We start from the raw sequence: 23,125 nt of genomic DNA, 5'->3' as shown, positions 1-23,125 counted from the left end.
AATAAGATTTACTATGTTTTCTATTTATCCTTTGGTTAAAAGGAATAGAGGACTCAGAATTAAGATATCATATTTTGGAGATGGCCTGTGCACAAAATAAGATTATAAGTGATTGAGGATCAGAGTGAAATTACAATGCAGAAAGAAAGAGGTGGCATCTGTGTAACATAAATATTAAAGGCGAGTTTATACAAAGTTAACTTCAAGGGGGTCGATTATGCTTTTTGGGGTTCCCTCTCTTGTAGTGTGATATAGGTTTTAGTGCATGCAAATGGTCTGCAAAGGCTAAATCCCTGTGTTCCCTCCAGAGGGGGTTTCTCTCCCCCACACTCCTTTGCTTACTTTAATAACATAGTGACATCATAATGTAAGCTTGTATTGGTTAGGTTCCTACAAATTGTAGATGATAAATTAAGGGGCGGGACATCTCTAAGCAGTTGACCAATCGGAGCAGACTGGGAAGGGATTCATAGAATGCAAATAAAATGAAGGATACTGTAGGACCACTTCCAGGTCTTTCAGCCTTAGGGGACTTCCCCTTAGAGCAAAATGTAACGATAGTCACTGGACAACAATTGATTTCTATGTGATAAATGTAATTTCTGTAAAGTCTTTATAAAACAACCAAAAGCGAAACATTTAACGTGATCCTCTTGCGTCGTAGTTTTCATAGAAGAATGTACTGTGTAGTGGAGGTAAGATGATTTTGCTGCTGATCTCAGTGCAGTCAGCAGTACGGCTGTGAAGGAAAGAAGGGTGTATCAGGGTGAGGCTAAAGGGGAAATCAGCCAGTCTTTGATTTGGCATGATCAGACAGGAAAGAAACGGTTTAGCAACTTCCTGTTCAGAACCAGACCAACAATGCAGCAAACACACATGTTGCTAAATCAAAGGAGCAGCTATATTTGACTAAATTAAAAAGTGAAGTGGTAGGTCTGAGAAAGTAAACTGAAGCATGGCACATGGCAACAATAACCTGCAGAACAGCGCCGCCGTGTGGCTCTCTCACGTTACTACAAAGCATAGCAGAAAATCCTCCTCAGTATCAGTGTAACACAGAGGATTAGGGGCATATTTGAAACAATGTTGAAATCGAGGAAAACGTTTTGAATGGTTTTTGTTCTTAGATTAAGCTCAGGATTCAGAGAATACAATATTTCTGACTTTTCTGAAAATCTCTGAATTGTGAGAGAAAAGTTAGATTTCTGACTTTAATCTCAGAATTCTGATCTAAATCTCATAAAATCAAATCACTTTTGTCAGATGTCAACATTCTTTAGCCCTAATCCTCTTCCACAGACTCATTTATGGTGTAATGCTTCAACTGAATGGTACGGGACAGCTATATTCAACTCCACTCGCTGTGTGTTGGTGTCCTATTAGGAACAATTGTGGATAGTACCGAGTAACTGGTACTTATGTTTTAGTACACGTAAATGAGTGCTACTGTGGAATAAAGTGCAGTAAATGTAGACGGAGCTACCGCGTGTTTTACAGTTGACGAACGTCAATGTAATACAGCTGATAAGGGGTGGGGGGGGGAGTGTGGGAGAGAAACTTTAAGGGAAAAAAGTATCATTTATAACACAATACACAAGGCGAATATTTTTTCATCAATCATCTATTATTTATTCATTGTGAATATTCATACAGATTTACTCAGAGAAGGGATTTCTGATAACAGGAAGTGTGTCATCACTTTACATTCAATACAGTGAAGCCCCGCCCCCTTTCTCCTTAACGAATGGCGAAAGGTGGGACCTGCGATCCTCTTGGTGCATTCTGGACTTCATAAACCTATCTTCAATATAACAAATATATAAATGCTCTACCCAGTGATAACAGTGATACTTTGTCAGGTCACACATTCGTTCACACTCACACACAAATATATCATATATTCAGCATATGTGCCAGCTACAGACTAAAACGTTCACGGTTTCTTTACCCAGCAGCTCAGGGTCAGAGGTCATCTCTACTTAATGTGATCAGACGGGACAGTCAGTCGGAAACAAATGAAAGAGAAAATATCAAGTGCTGTGTCCTTTATCTCAGTGTTCGTTGGAAATGGTGAAGAGCTGTCTGTTCAACAGTCAGTCAGAGGAGTCCACACACTGCTTCATACAGAGTGTGAGTGTGTGTGTGTGTGTGTGTGTGTTTGTGTTGGTTGTGTGTGTGTGTGGTGTGTGTGGTGTGTGTGTGTGTGTGTGTGTGTGTGTGTGTGTGTGTGTGTGTGTGTGTTCTTCATAGCAGTGAATGCCGTGGCTCAGTGATTTCAATTAGAGTCACATTTATTGCTCACCAGGGGCCCGTTTATTTGATCTTAATAAGAAAATAGAAGATTGATTTGAATTTAATTTCATATTTCTAAGCACTGCAAACAGTTTAAATAAGTGGACTGTTATAGTTTAATATGTTGAATTATAATGGTTGAAATCGTCACAAGACAAAATAATGCAACTTTGATGAGGCCCCACATTCCTCTCTTAAAATAAAACAAGAAGGAAGGATTCTCCAGGTCCATGTTTTGGTCTCACGACAGTGTGATGAGTAGAAGACCCCAGTGAGGGTCTCTCCCTTTAAGGATAGTGAATACACATAAGGGTTACATAGCATGAAGTCGTATCATCAGTGCCTGGTTAATACATTCTACAGGATGCTGACTGTGCTCTTTAGCGTCATTAGAGTCAATGCGAAGACAAACTCTAATCTGAGATTTAGATTTTTTAAAAGTCATTATGTTATGAGATTAAAGTTGAAATTCATAATAATATAATATATGTATGCAATGTAAAATCCTAACATTTTAAATCCTTATATATATTGATAGAAAGCTTAAAGTAGTTCTCGTTTTTTTTTGTAGTTTTTGGCAATACGGTATAAACCAGATTTGAACAGAACATTTTGATAAGTAAGTATTGTTATATAAAAGCTTATCTAAAAAAAAAAAAATGCTAGAAATAAGGCAATATAATGAAGTCGTAGATTTACAAGAAATATTCCAGATATTAGCTTTTCTGTGTGTAATGAGGAGATTTAGATGAACTGAGGCTATAAAGTGTTTGCATTGTTGTAGGAAGCGCACTGGTTCCCATGACAAAAAGCAATGGGATTTTTTTAATTTGATTTCGGAAACTTGCAGAAAGTAAGATCTGTGGCAGTCACACGTTTAGGATACTTACACTTTTAGTTCAGCTGGATAATCTCCACATTTTAACACCACTTTTATAATGTGTTACTCGTAAATGCAATCTTCTGAACTCAAAAGCTAACGCTACGCTATAAAACCACATCACGGTCACATGACTTCACATCAACACCGCTAAGCTAAAGGCAGCTAATGTTAGGTGTGATGACGTTTAGTCGTCTCATTTAGACACTTGTTAGTAACCGCCGTTTTTAAATTGAGTGTTTACTGAGGTATTTTATGTCGTAGGACAAAAGGTGAAAATATATTCAGCTCGTGGTAACCACAGACCTTAAGTCAGACATCTATCCAAAACATGTTCAAAACGCTTTGAGATGAGTCAAGAAGAAGTTCTATCATGATAACTCATTTCCAGGTTTCAGGACTCTCCACCACGGATATGTTTTCTCATAACATGGAAACTCTCAAAATCTCAGATTAGTTTCCCTTAACAGACACTCTGTGTAACTCCCACACCGCGCTTAAGGTTCCAGTTTGTTGAATGTATCAAAGTGTACTCCATTGTCACTTTATGACGTGTGTGTGTGTGTGTTCTCAGCGCAGCCAGGAGCAGGGCACCCACTGCGGCTCAGTGTCCAGTTTGTTGATGAGCCTCAGCAGCTCGTTGAAGGCTTTGTCCTGGTCCGTGTTGACGATGACGCCGTCAAACAGATGTCCGCAGCTCTGCTCCATCTCTCGCGCCTTCTCAATGATGTCCCGCAGCTCCTCGGGCTGACACACACACACACACACACACACACACACACACACACACACACACACACACACACACACACACACACACACACACACACACACACACACACACACACACACACACACACACACACACACACACACACACACACACACACACACACACACACACACACACACACACACAGGTGTTAACACTGGTGATATGTGTGTTGACTGAGTGTAAACAGGAAGTGTAAACAGTCAGACAGGCACCTTTGGGTTTTTGTTGTCTTTAGCCAATAGGGCGCGGAGTCTTTCCTGGGAGGGCGGGGCTATGAAGATGATGTAAGGCTTTAAGTCTGAACTCCTCAGCACCTTTAGAGCCTGTAAACACACACACCAACATACATAAGGATTCAACCAAAACCATCACTACACCACCCTGTGTAATCAGTGTGTGTGTGTGTGTGTGTGTGTGTGTGTGTGTGTGTACCTGTGTATGCAGGCAGAGCACACAGATCTTCCCAGTGTTGATGACCTGCCTCACTGAGTCAGAACTCGTCCCGTACATGTTCTTCTCAAAGTCTCCAGACTCAATCAGCTTTCCTGTGAAAACAAGAAGGAACATTTTATTTACCACATTTCTTCAAGTAATATATTTGTTCACACTATGACATTTCTGCAGTACAATGTGTTCATTTGAGTTTGTAATGTTTATATAAATAATTTCAGGGTTTTATTTCATTTTAATTGACTTCATTTGTTTTCATAATAAAGAAAACAATCAACAAACAAATGGATGTGCTAATATATTTAATGTAGGAACATTTCATATTCATGTGAACCCTTGGCTGTTTTCTTGCTAACTCTAGTATCACTGCTCTTATTAGTTTTTGATGTAAGCTTGTTACCATGGACACAGTGGTGCTGGTATTTCCAGCTTGTGAGTATGTCGTGATAGAGAAATTGGGTGGGAGCCTGAGGAAGTGCACAGGACTTTGGGGTGGAGGAATTGAAACACCCGCACACAGTAAGGCCCGGCCCTTCTCTGGCGTCTCTGGCACCTTTGTGTTTATTGAATGAGTCCTTCACGTGCTCAGTTTGCACCAGTTGTTCCCAAACCTTTCTTTGAGGACTCTTCTTATATTTAGGCTTCTGAATGAGTCAGATCATTTAGCTTGACTACCCTTTGCTGATGTTGTGCTTCAGTGTCAAAGGAAGAAGCAAACTCTGATATTGACTTCTATCAAGTGCAGATTGGATACATATATAATTGAAGGTCTTTTCAGATGATTACCTATATTTGTCATCAATTACTTTGTATTTGCAGTGGAGGTGTGCTATACATTTGTGAGGGATAAATAATGGTTAAAAGGATCATTTGAGTTTTTTCTTCCAATCTCCCGCCCCTGACATACAAGCAGCGGTTTGATTGGCTAGAGCTTGTACTGGCATATGATTCGATTGGCTGACGCTTCTGCCGAGGCTTCAAAAATTGAACATCGCTCAACTTTTGCAGCGAGCCACGCCAGCAAAGCTCCGCTTCGCTTCCCACAATGCAGTTCGGCGAAAAGTGACATCACCCCATTCAAAGTGAACGGTGAAGCTTTCAACGCACGCCGCCGTGTGGACGGGCCGTAAGTGGTGGAAGAGCAGCTGATGGACATGAAGATTTAAAGAGTGTCATACTAAATAACCCATGTGTATACAGTATGATATTAGAGTGTCTTCCCCAGCATGAGAGCTTACCTGCTGACAGCTCTGCCTCAAACGTCTGACGAGACACAAAGTGATAATCTCGACCGCCCAGCTCGCCATCCCGCCGGCTCCGAGTGGTGTCTGACACACACACACACACACACACACACACACACACACACACACACACACACACACACACACACACACACACACACACACACACACACACACACACACACACACACACACACACACACACACACACACACACACACACACACACACACACACACACACACACACACACACACACACACACACACACACACACACACACACACACACACACGTCAGTATACTCACACACACAAAAGCATGTTTCAAATGAATGAGAGTGTGTGTGTGTAATCTTACGGGGCATGGCTCCAGCGAAGCGCTCCGGTTGGCTGTTGAGCAGTTTTTGTCTGAGCTCCGCTTGCCCACAACTGCCTGGACCAATGAGTGCGATCGGCCGCTTCCTGTTGGCCGGCTGGTGGTACAGAGCCATCTCCTCATAGGTCAGGATCTCCTCGTTGTCAACATCTGGCAAATTGAATAGAACAGAATTAATCAAATATATGGTCCAAAGGAACAAGTGTAAGAAGACTAAATAAATACTGGGATTACATATATTACACAAATTAATCATGATGTAAGCCAGAAAACTGTAGTTTAAACTACGTTTAGACAAACTGGTAACTTTCTTTCATAAGCAAAGCAAAATATTCCTGGATATACACTCTGTTGACCTCTAGAGAATGTACTGTTTTCTTTCCATCGAACTAAAGTCTATTGATCATATAGAACTAATGAATGACATTAGAATAAGAACTACCACACTGTTTAGAAAATGTTCCTCAGAACAAAGATCTTTCTTTCACATCCACTAGCAGCCCATGCAGATGTGTCACTGGAATACTTGCAGTGTATAAGCTAGGGCTGTGCATCTTCACTGGTCTCACGATTCGATTCGATTACGATTATCCGGTCAACGATTCGATTCGGTTCGATATCCCGGTGCATCACGGTGCATCACGATTCATACCAATGCGTTGCATCCTCAATTTTCTATATTACTGCACATGGCTTATTTTTCATCAATGCATACATGCAGTAAATACATATGAACTCTCTTTTTATTATTTAGAAAGTGCTTCAGAAATCAATTACATAAATGTCTTGACATTAATTTATAAACCAAAATAAATGAATTGTATAGGTCTAGCCTCCGTGTGTGAAGTTGTTCCATTCTCAATGTCCTGAATGAGGCATCACACACAGGACTTGAGTCTGAACACAGCAGACAACAGGAGTATTTACAACAGCATATACAAACAAAAATACTGCATGTGGGTGCACACTTACATTCTCTGTCTTACCGTTACATGAATCCCATGAATGTATGAGATTAAATTAGCTTCATTATATCTCAGTGATTAAGTGAATAACAACGTTTCTATCGGGTCACTATCAGCCTGTCACTCATTATTTTCAGGGAGGGGGCGGGGCTTGGAGTAACGGAGAGGAGACGGTGATCGCGGAAGCTTTTTTCCTCCTGCCTTCACAAACTTTACACACGTATATATCGTCTGCAAATTGCTAGAGGACTTTCATACTCTGCAATCCAAGACTTCATTAAATCCACCAAAAACCTGACATGATTGTAACGCGATTATTTTTGAAAAACATAAATCCCTCCCTGTGTCTCTGAGCCGCAGCGACATGCACGGAGTGATTGAGAGCGGGTCCTGCTGTTGTCGGTTCTGGACTGGTGTTCTTGTGTTGGTGGATAACGCAGACTGCTCCGTGTTCGGTGTTGCTGTGCCGCTGTCACGTATGTTCCCTGATCTCTGCGTCACCGACCGATTTGATATTAAAGTGACAGAAAAAATGTTATAGTAAAGCCGCGGCCGGAAAATCAGGAAGCAACGTTACTACTCTATAACCGATTATCTTCCGTCACTGCATCGAGACCGAATCGTCCACGTCCGCATCGCAATGCATCGTAGAAACGATTATTTTCAACACCCCTAGTATAAGCACATGTTTTGAAATTGGTACCAAATGATACTTAATGAAATGTTTGAGAGTGACAGAAAGACAGGAAGTCCTACCATCATTCTTTTGGGTGTTGTAAAGCAGCTTCTTTCTCTTCCTCTTGATCTTCTTCGCACACCACAGCTTCCCTGTAAACGAGACGACAACGTAAAACACACACATTAAGCTACAAGACCCATTGTATGTCATGTATGCAGGAACATACACATTCAACTGTATATTGGTGTAAAATAGCTTTGTGGTGCATAATGGTGTACTGTCAGTAAACTCATTGGATAATTGGACATTGACAAACCATAAACATTATGCTAGATGCAGTGTTATAAACCTAAAATAGTTATTCATCAGGTTATAGAGTGGTGCAGGAATGAGTCATAAAACCCAGAAATGAGTTAGCATTTTAGCACTTCCAGTTCCCTTGCCTCAAAGTCAATGGTTTTCTGAAAGTATTTGTGGTTAGAAGCCTGAAATAAGGTCTGTGGTTAACACAAACTGAAGAAATTAGTAAACGCCAAGAATCCGAATATTAGCCACCTTTAGCTTAGCGAAGTCATGCAACCGTGATAGAGTTTGCTCATACAGATGTAGCACTCCAGATCAGACTCAAATGGGTGTGTCCCAGTCAAAAGCCCAGCGGATGCCAGTGGCTGGGGGTGTTGCCAAATTGCGAGAGGGCGTTGCCCAATTTCCCCATTTGTTCAATTACAGGATTTAACCATGAGATGGCGCTTCATTCACAAAATACACAAAGACAACTGGGTGTTGTAGAAACATCAATATTTTAGATCAAATAAAGTATATAGTTTGCTTTATGCAGTATATTTCTTGTAATATTGTTGGGTGTTTTTACACAGTACAGTAGATTAAAGTAAATCAACGTATACATTAAGATAAGATAAGATGGACCTTTATTAATCCCGTGGGGAAATTCAGTAGTTCAAACAGCAACAGGGTGAGAGTGAAAAACAGGACAGCACAGATTCACACAGATTAATAAAATCAAAAATAAGATGAGCGATAAAAATAATAATAATAATGAGAAACTATGAAATAAGAAATGAATAAAACTAAAATGTAATTATCATATCATATATTATAATGTATTGTATTATTAAGTAATCTCATACATTAACCCCATTATAGCAGATGCCACATTGAATGGATGAACACATGTATGCATCAATAATTACAACAGAGTATTTCTAAATCATTTCTAAAGTTGTAAAAATACTTATATGTATTTAATATTAACCCTTTGGAGTCGACCGTCACGCCGGCGTGATCAGATCACATGACCTGTTCAAGCCGGTGCCGCATAAAAACAACAGCCCGGACAACATTGCCGTGTGTTTCTGTCGAAAGTACTGGCTTGAAACTATATCCCAGTCTTTGTTTCATGCAAAAATACCCAATAAACACGGACATACGATGATATAAAGTTAATACAGATATATTTCAGAAGTATGAATAATGGAAGCACATATTTTAATATCTTCGCCGTATTTGATCATTTTACGAAACGGAAAATACTGGAAACTGTAGATTCTGCTCAACAGGATGTATTTACCAGGGAGGGGTGAGGTAATCAGGTAAACGGAGTGATACGAAACGAGACGAAAAGAGACGAAGAGGGACGGCGGGAACCGAAGAGAGACGGCGGGAAATGGAGAGACGAAGATTTACGAAGACAGGCGGCAGGAGACGAAGAGAGGCCCTCTGTGTCGTAGTTGACAGAAACCGCTTTGAAGCGTGGCACAGATAAAGACAGAAAAAACTTATTTTTGTACATAATGTGTATATATATATATATATATTTGTATTATATTTATAATAACACTTTTGCCTTATCAGAATGAAATCCCATGCTACCTCAATCAAACTTTCACATTATCATAGTGACATCCCATGTATATATTTCCAGCTTTTAAATGGTTTCGTTGTGTATGTTTGTGTTACCTATATGAAAAATAATATCATTTTCAAAATCTGTTTTTACGTTGTTGTTTTTTTGTGATTTTGGGTCCAAAATGTTCATATAGTAGAAGATCACTGCTCTAAACAAAGTCAAAAATCCTACAGCCAAACGAAATAAATATAATTAATTATGATGAATACGTTAAGTCTTGTTCATTGTTTTTCACTTCTATTAAATGTTTGATATTTCCGGTGGAAATGGTGGACTATCGGACATTCAAAATGCAGCATATTTTCACTCTTACACACATACATTTTCACTCTCACACACGTATATATTTACACTCACACATTCATACATTTTGCTCTCATATTATCATATTTCAATGCACACATTCATATATTGTCACTCACACATTCATGCATTTTGTTCTCATATTCATATAATTTAATGCTCATATTTATACATTTTGCTCTCATGCGAAATCTACTAAAACAAAGTATGTCATGGTGGTCAGCTGTTAAACACAAAAGTGTATCTTAAGGGCTGTAAATATAATATGCAAACACAAACCTACAGACTGGGGGATGGGAGATCACGGGGGGGGGGGGGGGGGGAATTCCTCCACACATTCCGATGGCCAATTCGTTTTAAACAAAGAGTTCGCAACACAGGACAGCATAGGCAACATGGGGGGTGGGGGCTGGTGAACGGTCTGGTCAATGTTTGTAAACACAATCCCCAGGATGTGTCCTAATCAAACCAAAAGAGAAAATGCAGATATCATTCTCTCTCTCGACTCGCTGGTATCTCGAGCTGAGCGCTCATTGGTGTTCATACTGCTCACAGGCTGGGCTGCTGTGTATATCTAGTGTATTCATATTGTACCCCTCCTCACTGTTTATTCATCATTCAAACATTTACACCTTCCTTTTTTCCCGTCAAGAGGTTGAAAAAGATTGAGTCCTATGTTTCCAATTGGTTCCCAAATCTGAACATTGACCAGTGGCATAAGATCAGGAGCCGGGTAAATGAGAGACTGAGGAGCCCCCGAAAAACAGATCCCGAAACAGCTCGTCCTGGTTTCCGCAGCAGATAGGCCTACAGTATGGTGTCTGTTATGTCAGTTATTTTAAATAAAACATTGAAAACTGAACTTGAAAATTGTTTCCTCTTTTTATTTTATTTATCATTTTCGGGACGGGGAGACGTGGGGAGACGTGTGTGATTAAAAATTAATTTGCAGAAATGTAAAGTGATCTACCTAAGTTCTATTCATATTCTTGACGGGAAGAGCCGTGTAAATGGGTGGCCATATATGCATTTAAAAAGAATATAAATCACACAGTTATTATACAATAGGCTATAAAAGCACCATCGATAACCATTACCTTTATCCAATTCAAACTTTGGACGGGAAAAAAGGAAGGTGTACATGGTTGGGCTATACTGTAGTACTACTGTATACATACAAAGGCCATTCAAGCTAGAGTTCTTCTGTAAATGTTCACATCAGGCCAGAGTCCTGCATCGGGTGACCTGCAAAAAAGATGATTCGCGGGTGGTATTTTTTCAAAAGCTTTTTTCCGGGTTCGGTTCTGGGTAAAACAAAGATGATGCGGGTCGGGTCGCGGGTGTTGCATAATAAATATATTAAAATAATAATAATTTTGTTTAATGTTTAAATCCTCAGACTTCTCCCCCGCGGGACCGCGCATAATCATAACCTCTGCAGCGCATCAATCTGCTGCTGTGCACGCCACATTCGAAATGGCTGAGGTGATGCTCTCTATGGAGAATACAGCACTTTCAATAACACTTCCTCAAGAGCGAAATCCAACGTCTGGGAGGCTTTTGGTGTCATCCTAGATGGAGGAAATAACCAACATCCCACGCTTTTTGAGACAAATATGCAACTGCATGTGTTAATAATTGCACGTTTTCACTACTCATATATAGGCTAGGCTATGCGGGTTCGGGTCGGGTTGCGGATCTTGTGCCGACGGGTCGGGTTGCGGAACTAATTGGCAATATGTGCGGGTAGCGGGGCGGGTTCGGTATTGCACGTCGCGGGAGCGGGTCTTGAAAATCAGACCCGTGCAGGACTCTGCATCAGGCACCTTCAAGTTAAACAATACTACAGTAAACAATTAACACAGTAGGCCTAAATTATGCGGATTAAACCACATTTATTTCGTTAAAAATAAACGAAATATGATTTAGTTTGAATGATTAAATGTCATCAGGCACCTTCAAGTTAAACAATCAGGTGCACACTTTAATGTGCCGCCACCTCCGGACTCGGCTCGACTCGGTTTAAAGAATGCACAAATGTGTTTAATCGTGTATGTCAGATATGTACTAAGTAGCCTAAATACATTTGTTCCTGCTCAAGATTAGATTCAACTTTATTGTTATTGCACATATTGCAGGTACTGAGACAACGAAATGCAGTTTAGCTTCTAACCAGGTGCAACAAGCAGCGAAAAGTAATGTGCACACTACTCAGTGTTGGGTGTAACGCGTTACAAAAGTAACGGAGTTACACTAATATATTACATTACTTTGTTACAGCAAAAAGTAACTAAATGTGGGTAATATATTACCCGTTACAATGCTCAGTAACGCAGTTACAACACATGTTAACCCGAAATTAAATGGTGTTTTGTTTTTTAAGAATGTACTAACATAGCGAGACATTCCAACACCAGACACATTGTGCGGGTAGATTAGTAAACCTGGTGTTTACCCTTCAGGGCAGTTGAATGTTATTCACCCTCTATTCAAAAAAGAGAACGGAGCGAAAAATACTAACAACAAATTGTGTCAGGTGCGCGTGACCTGCTCCGCTGCGCGTGCATCATTTCCAAAGTGCTTCCACAGCAGTGACACACATCTGTGGATAATCATTTATACGAACATGGTTAAAGCAACCGTCACTAAACGCCAGCACCACTGCATCTACTGCAGACCGTAGCAACGGGTCAGATGGGGACATCACGTTACCCTCCGCTGTGGACACTAGCTTACTCCCGCCTGACTCGCCGCCCTCAACCCCGGAGCAGCACTCTTCGTCGCCCGAAACTACGCCGCCCCTCTGCGGCCCGCGGGTGCCAGCCAGGATACCACGGCAACACAGAGCCTGCCCAGGTAAATCTAAACAAGTACCCGCCTGTACAGTGGTGTTAGGTGGTCATTTTGCAGCTCGTGGTATACAAATAGACAAGGGCTAGAATATGTGAAAATAGTGCCATATTCTGCCATGCCTGTAGAAATGTTGGGTCAAAAATAATGCATACAATAGCACAGATGCCTTCACCACGAATGGCTACACAAAGATCTCATATCCCAAGCTTATCAACAAGCTAATGTTGCAGCTGAAATGATCACACAAAGTCAACCTCACATGATGATGTGATCCAGTTTTCAAGGACAGTAAATGTTCTCTACCCAGAGTATATGATGGGACCAAGGTGATGTTTAGTAGGCTACATGGTTTTAAAAATACTTTTGCTTTTCAATGTTTGCCATTTCAAACCATGAGCTGGTTCAAATAATATTTGCCTTGATTTACAAAATGTTCTCATTTCTTTTATCAGTAGCTTTGAAGCTGTGGTGCTTTTCTTTGTTACAGTCCACTTTGGACTATATGAAATATTTCAGGATTGCACTTTTAACTCACTTGAAATGTTCTCACTTGCTTGGTTTCAAAACATAACAAATGCTATAATCTGTTCATTGGGACCATCAATGCTATTTCTCATTGCTGTTGCCGGTCACTATTGCTCATGTAAACCTGCTACTGCTGCGCCCCCTGTAATCTCAGAGGCACCCTGAGTCATGTTGTTCTGGAGCCGGGCCTGTACACGGCCATATACTAAACACACTACAGAGCCCATTCCGTGTCCTGTTAGTGTTCACTTCCTGTCTGCCTTCTTCTGGTGATTTATCTGACGTCCAGCGCTCCGTCTTTTAACCTCTTTTCCTTTCTCTTTCTTGATCCTCCTTAGCAACCTTCATTATAGTCCTTGACAGTGGTCTGTACTGCTGTATTAACAACGTGTCACATGTTAAGAAGTTACAATCAGAATCGAGTATTCAACTAAGCCGTGTAATACAAGTTGTTAGTAGCCTTAAGGGCCTACCCAGTTGTTATGCTATACCACATCGCCCTTCATTGGATGTATAATGAGCTGCACTAAACTACATTTTAGCATTTAAAATAACTAGCCATTCTTTTGCGGTTATTTTGGTGAAAGTAACTAGAAAAGTAACTAAAGTAGTGTAACTCATTACATTTCAGAGACAGTAATTTTGTAATGTAACTTATTACTTTCAAAAGAGTGTAATAAGTAATATGTAATATATTACATTTTGGAAGTAACTTGCCCAACACTGACATTACTACAGTAAACAATTAACACAGTAAATTATGTGGATTAAACCACATTTATTTCGTTAAAAAGAAACGAAATATGATTTTGTTTGAATGATTAAATGTAGGGTGAATTGCCCTAATGTGGGAAATGTTTGCATTTCAGACTTCGGGAATATATTGCGATATGAAGCCGATACAATAAATCAAAATCCAGTAGGCCTACCATTCCGAAATCCCCAGTAATATTAGACACTAATAATACAGTAAACTATTAACACTGTACATATTATTGTTTGCCCGTGGGATTAGGATGATCGGTAGTGAGAGCCGCTGCATTTTCCTCCGGTCGGATGTGATATAAAAACAAAGCGATTATTTTTGTTGTTGTAAACTCACGTAGATTACATTTAGTGCATTCATTTCAACTCGCGAACATATGATACATTAAATGAATGCGAGGATGATGATTGAAAATCGTTTGTTTGAGCCTGGATGCATTTCCTGATCTAAAAACATAGCGATGGTTTTGTACTTACGCCAAGGTGAATTAAACATTATTTTGTTAAATAAAAACATGGTGATGTTTAGTAAATGATTACATGTCTCTTATTTAGCACAGAATATGATCCTATCTGTGACATATGGATCTTAACAAATATCCGCTATATCAGATACCTGTAGATCAGCTGTTTATTTCACATGAGTGTGGCAGCTTTTCACAGCACCCCCTGGTGGATCCATGATCCATTGCAGCTGGTTTCATTATAATTAAATGTATTTATCAAGGGGGCGTTTCAAGTCCTGCGGGGGGGTTTTCCTTTTCAGCAGGGGCCCACCCCGTGCCGATCACGGACGCGCACGGGTAGGCGTCTGGAATGAAGCGCTACATCTGTAGCTAACGTTAGCTTTCTACTTCTGGTGAATACGTTTACACTTCAAAATGCATGAAATGGTGTTAATATGTGGAGATGATCCTGCTGTTTACGTATCATAAATGAATGCTTTTGTGGAGGGACCCCTTTGTGATGCTTACTTCAGGGAACTCTAAAGTGCAAATAGTAGAGCAACATACCAGACTTCTCCGGCTCCTTTTCTTCTTCTATGGTCTGTTTCATGGCTTCTCTTTGCTGCTGGAAACTCTTCCCTGTGGTCAAAAAAGAGAGAATATCAATACAAAACACAGTCACATCATGCAATAAAGAGTATGATCACATGAGTATGTATTGGAGTGCCACCGCCAACCATCAAGAGTTTTACTAAGATGCTACAGTGGAGGAAATAAGTGTTTTATCCCTTGCAGACTTTGTAAGTTTACCCACAAAGAAATGAACAGTCTATCATTGTAATGGTAGGTTTATTTTTACTAATGAGACAGAATATCAAAAACGAAAATCCAGAAATTGACATTAAATCAAAGATCAAAATGTATTTGTATTTAACTGAGGGAAATAAGTATTTGATCCCCTTGCAACCAACAAGGATTCTGGCTCCCACAGACCGGTTACACAAGTCCTCTTCCTTTAAGAAAGTACTCCTAATTTCAACGTGTTACCTGAATAAAAGACACCTGTCCACAGACTTCTGTGCTAGTCATGGATTGGCCATAACAAACACCATGTTCGAACATAAGGATGCTCATAAGTGTACGTGGTACCAGAGCACCCTAGGCAGAAGGTCCATGATTGATTTCGTTATCGTATCATCGGACCTGAGGCCGTATGTTTTGGACACTCGGGTAAAGAGAGGTGCGGAGTTGTCAACTGATCACCATCTGGTGGTGAGTTGGGTCGAGTGGCGGGGGAAGCCTCTGGATAGACCTGGTAAGCCCAAACGTGTAGTTCGGGTGAACTGGGAACGTCTGGAGGAGGCCCAAGTTCAGGAGGCCTTCAACTCGCACCTCCGGCGGAGCTTTTCGGGCATTCCTGTGGAGGCTGGGGACATTGAACCAGAGTGGTCGGTGTTCAAAGCCTCTATTGCCGAAGCCGCGGCGGGGAGCTGTGGTCTCAAGGTCCTAGGTGCCTCAAGGGGCGGTAACCCTCGAACCTCCTGGTGGACACTGGTGGTCAGGGAAGCCGTCCGACTGAAGAAGGAGGCCTTCAGGGATTTGTTATCCCGGGGGACTCCCGAGGCAGTTGCAAGGTACCGACAGGCTCGAATGGCAGCAGCCTCAGCCGTGGCTGAGGCAAAGCAGCGGGTGTGGGAGAAGTTCGGAGAAGACATGGAGAAGGACTTTCTGGCGGCACCAAAGTTGTTCTGGAAAACTGTCCGACACCTCAGGAGGGGGAAGCAGGGAACCATCCAAGCTGTGTACAGTAAGGATGGGATGTTGTTGACCTCAACTGATGGAGTGTTGGGGCGTTGGAAGGAACACTTTGAGGAACTCCTGAACCCGACAACTCCGCCCTCTATGCTAGAGGCAGAGCTGGAGTATGACGGGGGATCAACACCAATCTCCCGGGGGGAGGTCACTGAGGTCGTCAAACAACTCCACAGTGGCAAAGCCCCGGGGGTGGATGAGATCCGCCCAGAAATGCTGAAGGCTCTGGGTGTTGAGGGACTGTCATGGTTGACACGTCTCACCAACGTTGCGTGGAAGTCGGAAACAGTACCGAAGGAGTGGCAGACCGGGTTGGTGGTTCCCCTTTTTAAAAAGGGGGATCAGAGGGTGTGTGCCAATTACAGAGGCATCACACTACTCAGACTCCCCGGGAAAGTTTACTCCAAGGTACTCGAAAGGAGGGTCAGGCCGATTGTCGAACCTCAGATTGAGGAGGAACAATGCGGATTCCATCCTGGTCGTGGAACGACGGATCAGCTTTTTACTCTCGCAAGGATCCTGGAGGGGGCCTGGGAGTACGCTTATCCGGTCTACATGTGTTTTGTAGACTTGGAGAAGTCGTATGACCGAGTTCCCAGGGAGTTACTGTGGGAGGTGCTGCGGGAGTATGGGGTGAGGGGGTCTCTACTCAGGGCCATCCAATCTCTGTACTCCCAAAGCGAGAGCTGTGTCCGGGTCCTCGGCAGTAAGTCGGACCCATCTCCGGTGAGGGTTGGCCTCCGCCAGGGCTGCGCTTTGTCACCAATCCTGTTTGTAATATACATGGATCGGATTTAGAGGCGTAGTCGTGGGGGGGGGGGGGGGTCTGCAGTTCGGTGGACTAAGGATTGCACCACTGCTTTTTGCAGATGATGTGGTTCTGATGGCTTCATCGGTCTGCGACCTTCATCACTCACTGGATCGGTTCGCAACCGAGTGTGAAGCGGCTGGGATGAGGATCAGCACCTCCAAATCTGAGGCCATGGTTCTCAGCAGGAAACCGATGGACTGTCCACTCCAAGTAGGGACTGAGTCCTTACCCCAAGTGAAGGAGTTCCAGTATCTCGGAGTCTTATTCTCGAGTGAGGGAACAATGGAGCGTGAGATGGGCCGGAGAATCGGAGCAGCGGGAGCGGTACTGCAGTCGCTTTACCGCACCGTTGTGACGAAAAGGGAGCTGAGCCAGAAGGCAAAGCTCTCTGTCTACCGGGCCATTTTCGTTCCTACCCTCACCTATGGTCATGAAGGATGGGTCATGACCGAAAGAACGAGATCGCGGATACAAGCGGCCGAGATGGGTTTTCTCCGCAGGGTGGCTGGTGTCTCCCTTAGGGATAAGGTGAGAAGTTCGGTCATCAGGGAGGGACTCGGAGTTGAGCCGCTCCTCCTTCGCGTCGAAAGGAGCCAGTTGAGATGGTTCGGGCACCTAGTTAGGATGCCACCTGGGTGCCTCCCTAGGGAGGTGTTCCAGGCACGTCCAGCTGGGAAGAGACCAAGGGGTAGACCTAGGACCAGGTGGAGGGATTATATCTCTTCGCTGGCCTGGGAGCGTCTTGGGATCCCCCCAGTCAGAGCTGGTTGATGTCGCCAGGGAAAAGAAAGTTTGGGGCTTTCTGCTGGAACTGCTGCCCCCGCGACCCGACCACGGATAAGCGGGAGAAGATGGATGGATGGATGGATGGATGTCCACAGAATCAACCAATCAGATTCCAACCTCTCCACTATGGGCAAGACCAAAGAGCTGTCTAAGGACCTCAGGGACCAGACTATAGACCTGCACAAGGCTGGGATCGGCTACAAGACCACCAGAAAGCAGCTTGGTGAGGAGGAGACCACTGTTGGTGCCATTATTCAGAAATAGAAGAAACACAAAATGAGCATCAATCGCCCTCGGTCTGGGAATCCACACAAGATCTGGCCCGTGGGGTATGATGGTCATGAGAAAGGTGAGGGGTCAGCCCAGAACTACACAGGAGGAACTTGTTAATGATCATATTGGTAACACACTACACCAGGGGTTTTCAAAGTGTGGGAAGGTGAGCCTCCCCTCAGAGAACATAAGAACAGCCGCGCCCCCCCTCCCAATTATGATTGCTATTATTATTATTATTATTGTTGTTGTTGCTATAATGCAGGAGCATTAAATTGCATTTCAAAGAGGTCCAGTAATAAAACATGTCATTATGCTCTTCTTTTCGCTATCTACTAGGGATGCCAGCGATTATTCGATTATTCGATTATTCGTTACAGTCTCCATAATCGAATATTATTTTTAAAAATCGATTTTATTTATATATATTTTTTCTTATTTATTATTTATGTTTTTTTTTTTTTTTTCTGGCTTAGTTTCAACCAAAATATATATAAATATATATATGCTAATAATAGTAATAGTATTAATAATTGTAAATGGCCATTGGTCACACCACCAGTTTGTTTTACTGTAAACTTGGAGGAAGCCTGCGTGCAGAGCAGACTGCTGCTGCAGCACGCTACACACCTTTTTACATTTTTTACATGGTGGATAAATCCTTATATGCTCCCGGCAACACACTGAACGTCAACTTTGCCTCCTCATTACACTCAGCCCTACTTTAGTGGGAACAATGAGTCTGTGCAATGTAGACAGGAATAAACGCAGATCCTCCTCTGGCTGCAGCCTTGACTGGTGCTTGCTTTTGATCAAAGTCAATACGGAAAACCCGCACTCACACAGGTAGGTTGAGGTGAAGGGAGCGCTAGTGAACTGTCAACAGGGGGAGCCTCGACCAAGCCGGCCGTCAACGGCCCTTGACGACCGGCCGTTCTGCGATTCTCCAGATTCTACAGAGGACCAGTCCGCCCCAAGTGACACACGTTTTCTGTCAGACGCTGTCTCCTCTCTCACTTTAGGTAACTTCACTAAAAATCATGTTGCGGCTCGCATCAAGTTAGCTGAAGTTAACTAGCTAGATTTCACTGTTTCTCGTTATTTCTTTCTGACGCTGCGCCTCCCCTGAAGCTCTCTGGCACCTCACACTTTGAAAACTGCTGCACTACACCAACATTGATCAAATCCTGCAGTGCCTGAACCTTAGCTAACCCTAACCCTGCTCAAGAAGAACAAGAAGATTGACAAACTTACAAAATCTGCAAGGAATCAAATACTTATTTCCTTCACTGTACAAGTAAAACACCCAAGAGACAAAATGGCCAGACAGAGGGAAGTACCTGGTACGAGTCCGGCTAGCGGCTGGTTGTCCTCGTCTCCGTCCCTGTAGGCCTGCCACCAGTTGGGGTCAGACTGGCTGATGATGTGGAGAATGTCCCCCTTCTGGAAGGACAGGCCCAGCTCTCTGCACGGCACATAGGGGTCGTCTGAGGGGTCGTAGTCAAAATGGGCCTTCACATGGACCTGAAGGAGGGAAGGAAACTGGGTTTTGATCACATCCAAAAAGACATTTACAAACCTCACTTGAACACTTTCTAAATCTGTTCTTTATCAAAACATTTGCTCAGATGTTTATGATTGAGCACTCACCACGGACTCTTTGACAGGGGGGGGTTTGCCCTGATTGCTGGGAATGAGCACAAAGGTCAGGAGGCCGTGCATGTCCGCCTGAAACACAACACACACAAAATAATTTGTCATTAATCAACCTCACATGGATTGTTCATTTTGCATTTCACTTTTATAATGACCTTTGGTCCTTTTGCCGTTGTCATATGTAATAAAAGTATCACCCGCAATTGATAAGGGAAACGTATCATCTTGACACAAATGACAAATGAATATGATGGGTGAACACCTAGGTGGCGCTGCGGATGGCTGCCTCTGTGTTGTGGCCCAATAAACCGGATTCTGATCTTATTTTGATGCAGATGTTGGACAGGAACATTTCTAAATAACATATAGTAAAGGAATGTTAAGCTATAGGCAGTTGGCTACATGTGCTTGAATAAGAATAACATACAAAGAACCAAGGGTGATCCATATTTATTTTGGTGGATACCATCCAGTGGCCTTTGCCAGAACAAGTCAAATTGTTCTTTAAAGTTCACACATCAGGGAGAATATTGGCTTTCATTAACCCCATTTTCAGGTCTCAGGTTCGAAAAGGACATTCCCAGAACAGATGACTATATCTTCAAAAAATGGATGATCTTTTCTCTCAAAGCAATGATACACCTGTGAGTTGGATGTAGAAAGTCAGAATCAATAGATGTTTTTATTTTAAAGTAAATTCAGATTTAACATAGTAAAAAAATGTAAATTATAGTTTCCGTCCAAAAAAACCATCACTTAGTCAGGGTGCACATAACTGGTACGCATGCGCGGCACACATCTGAATTGCGTAACGTCACTTGTGTCACTACTTGCCTTTGCATACCTCAAAACATCTAAACAAAACACATATGTCGTCTACACGTGTTTCTTGTCAACACTCAATGGAGTAAACTACGAGACATGTCAAAAAAACAAAGACATTAAGCAGCTACGTTGCCGTTTCGCTCCCTGCTAAAACTCTTCGGACTTTCTGTGACTGACTGAACTGGAGCTGGGCGAGCCGCGCAGGACATAACCGACGGACCTGTGAAGCTTACAGGAGGCAGAGGCTCAGATCACCGGACAACAGAGTTGGTGCCGTGTGCACAGACAGGGTTAACGTCGGTATGAACAACAGAATTGTGCCAAAACTCTGCCAACTGGCTGCAGTGGGAGACTCCCCTGAGCACCCTCTGTGCCCCGCGCACACACACTGGGGAACTGCGCACAATCAGCTGATCACAACGTGCACGCTCTGTGGTCAAGCTGCTGCAGTTTGATTTACAACAAAGTGGAGTGAAACAGAGCTGCAAACTTCCTCAGGGTGTTATGGAAGAGTTTGAAATCAGATCTTGTGTAGGAATACTCTGTTACAGTCAAGTCCTGCATTCAAAATGTTCCTCAAGTAAAATTAGAAAAGTATTATCAAAATATAGTGAAAGTAGCGACAGTAAAAGTAGTCATTGTGCAGATTGGTCCATTTCAGAATAATATATATGATATGGTTTATAATGATTGATCATGAAAGTGTTCTCAAAGCTGGTGAAGGTGCAGCTAGTCTGAAGTACTTTGTAGACTGCAGGGTAGCTGGTGGATTTACTCCAGGTGGAACTAAATTCATCCAGATCTGTGAAGTAACTAAAGGTATTAAATACATGTAGTGGAGTGAAAGTACACCATTTACCTCTGAACTGTAGTGGAGAAGAAGTACTAAGTAGCATCAAAGTCAAGTAAAGTACAAATATCTCACAATTGTATTTAAGTACAGTACTTGAGTTAGTAACTTCCCACATCTGAAATCAGATATGACTTCAAGTCATGTGATCATTTCTTACGGCCCGTCCACACACAGGCATGAAAAAAATCTTTCAAAGCTTCGCCCATTCATTTGAATGGGGTGACGTAGAAGATTTTGAATCTTCGCCGAACTGCATTGTGGGGAGCGGAGCATGGCTTTGCAAGCATCGTGAGCATCAAAAGTTGATGCTTTCGAAGCTGGCATCAGCCAATCAAATCCCGTTTATGCAAATCTGACAGTAGAAGCGCTAGCCAATCAAACCGCGTGTAAGCAGGGAGAACCAGACCGCAGTTCATTTCCTCATATTCCAATCGAGAAATTACGGTAGCAAATCACCCGGTTCTTTACGACCAGAACTATTTACCGGGATACAAACCGGAGGAACCGGCATGGAGGGAGGTGGCAGAGACAGTGGGTGAAACTGGTAGGTTTTCGCCTGTTTGGGGAGTTTATATCCAGTTTACTTCGTTTTAACATTGCTATTGCTTTGTATGTCGGGGCGGGAGATTCATGTGATTGGTTGTTGGTCGCGTTGCTCGCAAAAAAATCGCCAAGCTGTCAGACACGCCCACCTCCAAGATTTTTCAAGATTTGTTTCATGCCTGTGTGTGGACCGGCCGTTAGTATTTGATCCTTCAACTTGGCTTCAGGAAATGCAAGGACTTCACAGTTTTGGCAACAAGTTTTGGAGAAAGCAAATCGGAGGCTTAAAAAGAGACAGGTGCATCTTCATCATCATCATCATCATCATCATCATCATCATCATCATCATCTAGCATGCAAGAAGTGTAAATAGAGGACAGTGAAGGAGACACTGCGGAGGACCACGCTTCGTGTGGAGTGAGTACCAAACGCTGTCTCCTGGTACTCATCTGAGTAACTCACTAAAAAAGGTTATGTGCACCCCTGCTTGTCGTGAAAAGCACCCTTGAATGATGGGATGGTAGACTAAAAGCTTTAGGAATCCAAAGTATAACATATAATAAGTACCCGGTATCAGGATTGATGCAAAACAAGTGACATTTGACCTTTTTAGAGAGATTTAGAAAGAAAAAAAACACCTCTGGGGTGATTTGGGTGGGTTTGCCATATCTCTGGAACCCATGGGCCGATTTTGATGATTGACACCTCTTTTGAACCGTTAGAGCCAATAGAATCGAGAGGGAGTTCTAAATCCATCCAAACATTACCATTGATGAATGAGAGCAGCCAGCATGCCCAAAACCGGAAGCTGGCTTACAGCTCTCATACACTATATGAAAACTGCTCTTATTGACTAAATGGAATGATGGATTATCAGTAATCATTTCAAAGTGACAGAGACATTGGATTAACCTTCAGCAGTGTTTATATGCGCATTAATGCCCTTGAACACAACTTTGATCAGAAAACAGCAAAGGTAAGACGTATTTGCCGTTTTGGCCATAAAGAGAAGTTGTGTGTTGTCTTTGCTGGCTTTCACTGCCACGAGTTTTGGTCGTGGAGTGATGATAATTATACCATTGGA

The 23,125-nt window shown here is 42.5% G+C and overlaps 1 protein-coding gene across 3 annotated transcripts in view; it reads right to left on the bottom strand.

Moving 5' to 3' along the window:
* Nucleotides 1-2,926: 2,926 nt before the first annotated feature.
* pals1a (protein associated with LIN7 1, MAGUK p55 family member a) overlaps nt 2,927-23,125 on the bottom strand; it is an 82,172-nt gene continuing 61,973 nt past the window's right edge. For all 3 annotated transcript variants that reach the window (XM_034111823.2, XM_034111825.2, XM_034111824.2), the window contains exons 9-17: nt 19,815-19,892; nt 19,505-19,688; nt 15,050-15,121; nt 7,741-7,812; nt 6,002-6,169; nt 5,636-5,725; nt 4,380-4,492; nt 4,160-4,270; nt 2,927-3,919 (exon numbers count right to left, since the gene is read on the bottom strand). In XM_034111823.2, the coding sequence (XP_033967714.1) occupies nt 3,743-3,919; nt 4,160-4,270; nt 4,380-4,492; nt 5,636-5,725; nt 6,002-6,169; nt 7,741-7,812; nt 15,050-15,121; nt 19,505-19,688; nt 19,815-19,892 (1,065 nt within the window). In that variant the 3' untranslated portion in view covers nt 2,927-3,742. The remainder of the gene's footprint in view (nt 3,920-4,159; nt 4,271-4,379; nt 4,493-5,635; nt 5,726-6,001; nt 6,170-7,740; nt 7,813-15,049; nt 15,122-19,504; nt 19,689-19,814; nt 19,893-23,125) is intronic.

The sequence above is a fragment of the Pseudochaenichthys georgianus genome, chromosome 22 (genome assembly GCF_902827115.2).
Source record: "Pseudochaenichthys georgianus chromosome 22, fPseGeo1.2, whole genome shotgun sequence".
Taxonomy (NCBI): Eukaryota; Metazoa; Chordata; class Actinopteri; order Perciformes; family Channichthyidae; genus Pseudochaenichthys; species Pseudochaenichthys georgianus.
The sequence above is the reverse complement of the archived record's forward strand: the minus strand, read 5'-3'. Positions and strand labels throughout refer to the sequence as shown.